The sequence below is a fragment of the Vigna radiata genome, chromosome 11 (assembly GCF_000741045.1).
Source record: "Vigna radiata var. radiata cultivar VC1973A chromosome 11, Vradiata_ver6, whole genome shotgun sequence".
NCBI lineage: Eukaryota > Viridiplantae > Streptophyta > Magnoliopsida > Fabales > Fabaceae > Vigna > Vigna radiata.
In genome coordinates this window covers 19,216,678-19,222,822 of record NC_028361.1, presented here as the reverse complement: position 1 = coordinate 19,222,822, position 6,145 = coordinate 19,216,678, and the positions used below count along the sequence as shown (strand labels likewise).

Genomic DNA, 6,145 nt, shown 5'->3' with positions numbered 1-6,145 from the left:
GTTAGCTATCTTTACATCTTTTTTGAATGAAATCAAGAATCAATTTGGTCAAGTAATCAAAATATTAAGAAGTGATAATGCAAAAGAGTATTTTTCATCCCCNTTTTCTGCCATCTTGAGTTCCCATGGTATCTTACATCAGTCTACTTGTCCTCATACACCACAGCAAAATGGTATAGCAGAACGAAAAAATAGACACTTGGTTGAAACTACTCGTACCCTTTTGCTCGGTGCCCATATTCCTGTCTATCACTGGGGANATGNCATCTTAANTGCATNTTANCTNATTAATAGGATGCCCTCCTCCTCTCTTGATAATAAAGTCCCTTTCTCCATTTTGTTTCCTAATGATCCTCTCTTTCATACATCTCCCCGAGTGTTTGGTTGTGTATGTTTTGTTCATGACATGTCTCCAGGTCTAGACAAACTCTCTGCTCGCGCTCTCAAATGTGTCTTCTTAGGCTATTCCCGACTTCAAAAAGGATATCGGTGTTACTCTCCTGAAACTAAGAAGTATTACATGTCTGCTAATGTCATTTTCTTTGAACAGACTCCTTACTTCTCTCGATCTATTCAAGATGTTTCTATCCTCCAACAAGTCCTTCCTATTCCGATGGTTGAGTCAAATAGCTCTACTGTCTCTGTCATTCCAAGTGTTGATCACCATCCTCCTGCACCCGGTTCTCCACATATTGAGATCATCTCACACAGGGCCCCAATGGATAGTCCACCTCCCCAAGACAATGGTGAATCTCCTGCTTCAGATTCTTCTCCCTCGTCACCTCCTCCCACGTCTCCTGGTGCAAATGATTCAGCATGGCCAATTGCCCTCAGAAAAGGTACTCGTTCCACTCGAAACCCCAATCCCATTTATAACTTTATTGTGGAAATGCAAGCTCTTGACCACAGTAATACTTGGGAGCTGGTGCCCCTTCCCCCGGGCAAAAAGGCAGTTGGTTTCTGATGGGTGTATGCAGTTAAAGTCGGCCTTGATGGTGAAATTGATCGGCTCAAAGCTCGGCTTGTTGGAAAAGGTTACACTCAGGTTTATGGTCTTGATTATTGTGACACTTTCTCTCCTGTCGCCAAAATGACTACTATTCGCCTCTTCTTTGCCATGGCAGCCATTTGTCACTGGCCACTTCATCAATTGGATATCAAGAATGCCTTCCTACATGGTGATCTTGAGGAAGAAGTTTATATGGAGCAACCTCTTGGGTTTGTTGCTCAAGGGGAGTCTGGTATGGTATGCAAACTGCATCAATCTCTATATAGCCTCAAGCAATCACCACGTGCTTGGTTTGGAAAGTTTAGCTCCATTGTTCAAAAATTTGGGCTAAAACGCAGTGAAGCAGACCATTCGGTTTTTTACTGTCATTCTTCTCTTGGGAAATGTGTTTACTTAATAGTATATGTTGATGATATTGTCATTACAGGAAATGATGTTGGTGGAATATCTCAACTGAAAGAGTACTTGTGTAGACATTCTCAAACCAAGGATCTTGGAAGTCTCAAATACTTCTTAGGCATTGAAGTAGCGCAATCAAAAGATGGAGTTGTGATCTCCCAAAGGAAGTATGCTCTTGATATATTACAAGAAACAGACATGATTGATTGCAGACCGGTAGACAGTCCCATGGACCCAAACCAGAAATTAAAGATAGAAGAAGGTGAATTATTCTCTGATCCAGAGAGGTATAGGAGACTGGTTGGAAAACTGATTTATCTCACTATTACAAGGCCAGATCTATCCTTTGCAGTTGGAGTGGTTAGTCAGTTCATGCAGGCCTCATGTGTTGACCACTGGAATGCTCTCATTCGCATTCTAATGTATGTCAAAAAGGCTCCCGGGCAAGGACTGTTATATGAAGATAAAGGAAGCATTCAAGTCTCTGGGTATTGTGATGCAGATTGGGTATGATAGACGGTCTACTACAGGTACTGTGTTTTTCTGGGAGGAAACATTATTTCATGGAAAAGTAAGAAACAAAATGTAATAGCTCGATCAACCGCTGAAGCCGAGTATAGGACAATGACGTCACTAACATGTGAACTTATATGGGTGAAACAATTCCTTCAAGAGTTTAAATTCTGTGACATCCATACTATGAAGATGTATTGCGACAATCAAGCTGCACTCCACATTGCATCAAATCCAGTGTTTCACGAGAGGACTAAACATATAGAAATATATTGTCATTTTGTTTGTGAAAAGTTGTTGACTAAAGAAATATGTACTGAGTTTATTGGGTCAAACGATCAACTCGCAGATGTATTGACTAAATCATTAAGGGGTCCTCGGATTGAGTTTATTTGTTCCAAGCTTGGTACATACAATTTGTATGCTCCAGCGTGAGGGGGAGTGTTAGGATATTTATCCTATTTATCATGATTATATTGTGTCTAGGGTTACTCTAATTATCATGATTATATTGTGTCTAGGTTACTCTAATTATCATGATTATATTGTGTCTAGGTTACTCTAATTATCATGATTATATTGTGTCTAGGTTACTCTAATTATCATGTACTCTTGTATCAATTTATTATTATAAATAGAAGATTATGAGAGGGATCAATCAAGCCCTCTAGAATTATTTTACAGTTTAATTCTCAAGTAAGTGTTTGATTCTCCTCTTTCACAACCAGATTTTAAGACCTTGGGGCATTTCATACACCTTTTTATTTGGGGGATAAGCTATAAAAGCACATTTGATAGTTTGTGGGTCTAACTTTCCGCAGTTTTGATTGAGAGTGGACAAAGGCAATACCCAAAATACACTAATTTCAAGACTTGAGGCGATAGGGGAAGAATGAAAGGATGTCATATTGTACAAGAACAATACCATTTAAGACACATCTAGGTAAAGTGATTATAAGATATGTGGTAGTCAAGACAACTTCTAAACAAGCTTAAGGAACTTTCATTCCGAAGAGCACAGCTCTAGAAGCTCAAACTAGATTGTCGTTCTTACTCCAGGGCCCATTTCGTTGGGGGGTGTCACCACGAGTTATCTCCTTAATAATGCCATTCTCTTTAAGGGATTTGGAAAATAGTTGATTACATAGTGCCATAGTCAGACCATTTATGATACCTCTTAAATTTGGTTAATTTCTATGCTGAAAACTTTGACGGTTACTAGAAAATTGCAGCTATAATTTTGGATGTTTGACAGCTTCAGGGGCATAGTCAGAACTTAAACATAGACGTTTCTGCAAAATTAAAGCCTTAACCTCCTTTAGATAAGGTTAAAATTCTCTATATATAGAGGCTGATGTATATGGTTTGAATTGAATCAATTGAATATGCTATTCCGGAGTGATCTATTTAAAATAATAACGCTGATAAGGATTATAAATCGGTTCTATTTTAAAGATGTAAGGAATCAACAAACAAAAGTCCTAACACAAACACCTACACTGTTACAAAGACAGTAGCTGGAAGCAGTTTTATTATTTTACAACAGTTACAACAATAAAAAACGCCATTGTAAACAAAACTATCCGCAAAAGGAGTAAAATCATCAACTACAAGTGAGGTTCTATTTATTATGCCCTTACCCACAACCACATAACTAATTACCTGGTTACAACTAATTACAGTGTAGTCAAGAATAAGTAAATGCTCCTATTTCCAATAGTTCTATACTTTTTATAATATTTGACAGTTTTCTGAAATGTTCTGTTTTAGTTAAATGATCACTGTAGTGTTTTTTTGGTTGCATTATTATAACATACACTTGAATTTTAGGGGACAGAATGATGGATTATATGAATATGGATGAACGCTCGATAGGGATGTTTTGGGTTGTGACCTACACAATGGCACAACCTGCTTGTGAAACAGTAATGAATTGGTTAAATTCTGCCGGAGTTGCTGACTTACTGCCAGGAACAAATTTGCAGACTGCTGAGAGATTAATGGCTACACGAGAAGTGAGCCCACTGCCCATGTCATTGTTAGCTGGATTTTCAATAAACTTGTGCGTGAAGTTGTCATATCAAATGGAAGATTCTCTATTTTCTGGGCAGGTTATCAAACTCTCTCTCTCTCTCTCATGTTAAGTAAGATTCCTTTACCAATATAATTGTTTTGCTCCATACCTTTTTGTGGAAAAACATGTACAACTATTATTTCTTACTTGTTATTACAACATACTAATGTATTTATAGGAGTGAAAGTTAGGCACCTCCTATGTTAGGCACCTCATACCTAAATAATTATAGAAAAATACTTAGTAAGTTTTTTTCTCTAATTACAACACCCCCCTCAAGTTGGTAAATGAATATCAATCATTCGTAACTTGTTTACAAGATCTTGAAATCTTCCTTGAGGTAGCCCTTTTGTAAAAATATATGCTATCTGAAGACCGGTTGGAACATGAGTTGTAATCATAAAATCTCTGCCTAGATTATCCTTGATAAAATGTTTGTCAATCTCAATGTGTTTTTGTCCTGTTATGTTGTACTGGATTATGAGCAATGCTTATGGCAGACCCATTGTCACAGTATAGTTGCACAGGATTGTCCATCTTAGTTTTAAGATCATCCAAAATGATTTTCATCCAAAGTCCTTCACACATTCCTTAAGCAAGGACTCGAAATTCAGCTTCTGCACTAAAGTGAGACACTATCTTGCATTTTGCTCCTCCACGTTACCATACTTCCAAGAAACATACAATACTCAGAAGTAGATTTTTTATCAGTAGTAGAACTTGCATAGTCAGCATCAGTATATATTTTCATACTTAACGTGTCTTCCCTTTTAAACAACAACCCTTTCCTTGGACTTGATTTCAAGTATTGGAGAATTTTATCAACTGCTTGCATGTGTCTATTTCTTGGATCATGCTTGAATTGACTTACTAAACTAATTGCATAAGCAATGTCTGGTCTTGCGTGTGATAGATAAATTAGTTTTCATACCAATCTTTGATATTTGATCTTCTCTATAGGAGCACTTTCTTCACTTCCAATTCTGTAATTCTATTCTATTGGAACCGTTGAAGTTCGACATCCTAGTTTTCCTGTTTCTTTGAGGAGATCAAGTACATATTTCCTTTGGGAGATGAAGATTCCATTCTTGGAGTAAGCAACCACTATTCCAAGAAAGTATTTAAGTTTTCCTAGGTCTTTCATTTCAAATTGAGCTGTTAGTTTTTCTTTTAATGCCAATTTTTCTGTTTCATCATCTCCTGCAATAATCATGTCATCCACATAGACAAGCAATAGGGTGAGTTTATCTATAGATGAGTGTTTTATGAGCAAAGTATGGTCTCCTTGGATTTGTCTTTATCCTAAGGAAATCATTGCTTTTGTAAATCTTCCAAACCATGCTCTAGGGGGTTGCTTAACACCATACAACGCTTTCTTTAGGAGACAAACCTTGTTTCGTTCATTTTTCACTTCAAAACTTGGGGCAATCTCTATGCACACTTCCTCTTCCAGATCTCTGTGAAGAAAGACATTCTTTACATCCAACCGATGCAAGTCCCATCCAAAATAAGCAGCCAAAGCAAGAATAACTCGAACTGTATTCATCTTTGCCACTGGAGCAAATGTCTCGTCATAGTCAATCCCATGGGTCTGTACAAAGTATATCCTTGGAGCATAACCTCCCTCACAAGGTTCCAAGAACCTGTTTTATACATCAACAGTCAACAACCCTTGCCTCAACTAAATAGAGGCTATTTATACAGCCCTTACTCGCCCCTCTCCTAACTGTCTTTGTAAACTAACCACTGTCTATCAGGTCGTCTCGAAAGACCAGGGCTAGTGTAACAATTTAGATTAGTGTGATTGTTTCATTGTTAATAAAGTTGTCTAGTTTTTCTAGGTGATCATCCAAGAACCTCTCTTGGAAATCTTTACAATTTTAAATAAATCTGGGTGCCTATCTTGACAGTTTTGGAATCACGATCTAGTTTGGAAAGAAATTGTGGAGGAATAATGGGATTAGCAACAAACCAACGAAGGTTATGGGCCTTAATAACAGGTTCAACCTATTGCTTCTAGTGGAGATAATTGGAATCATCCAATTTTTCAACAATAGCCGATGGAAAAATCTAGGAGGGAGTTGGGAGGGAACTAGAATTGGGATTAGCCATGGTGGACCAACCAACTCATATATATATATATATATATA

At 37.5% G+C, this 6,145-nt stretch overlaps 1 protein-coding gene across 1 annotated transcript in view; it reads left to right on the top strand.

Moving 5' to 3' along the window:
- LOC106777520 (mediator of RNA polymerase II transcription subunit 23) overlaps positions 1–6,145 on the top strand; it is a 58,547-nt gene that overhangs the window by 22,615 nt on the left and 29,787 nt on the right. The window contains exon 8 of the mRNA XM_014665098.2: positions 3,752–4,032. Coding sequence (XP_014520584.1) covers positions 3,752–4,032 — 281 coding nt within the window. The remainder of the gene's footprint in view (positions 1–3,751; positions 4,033–6,145) is intronic.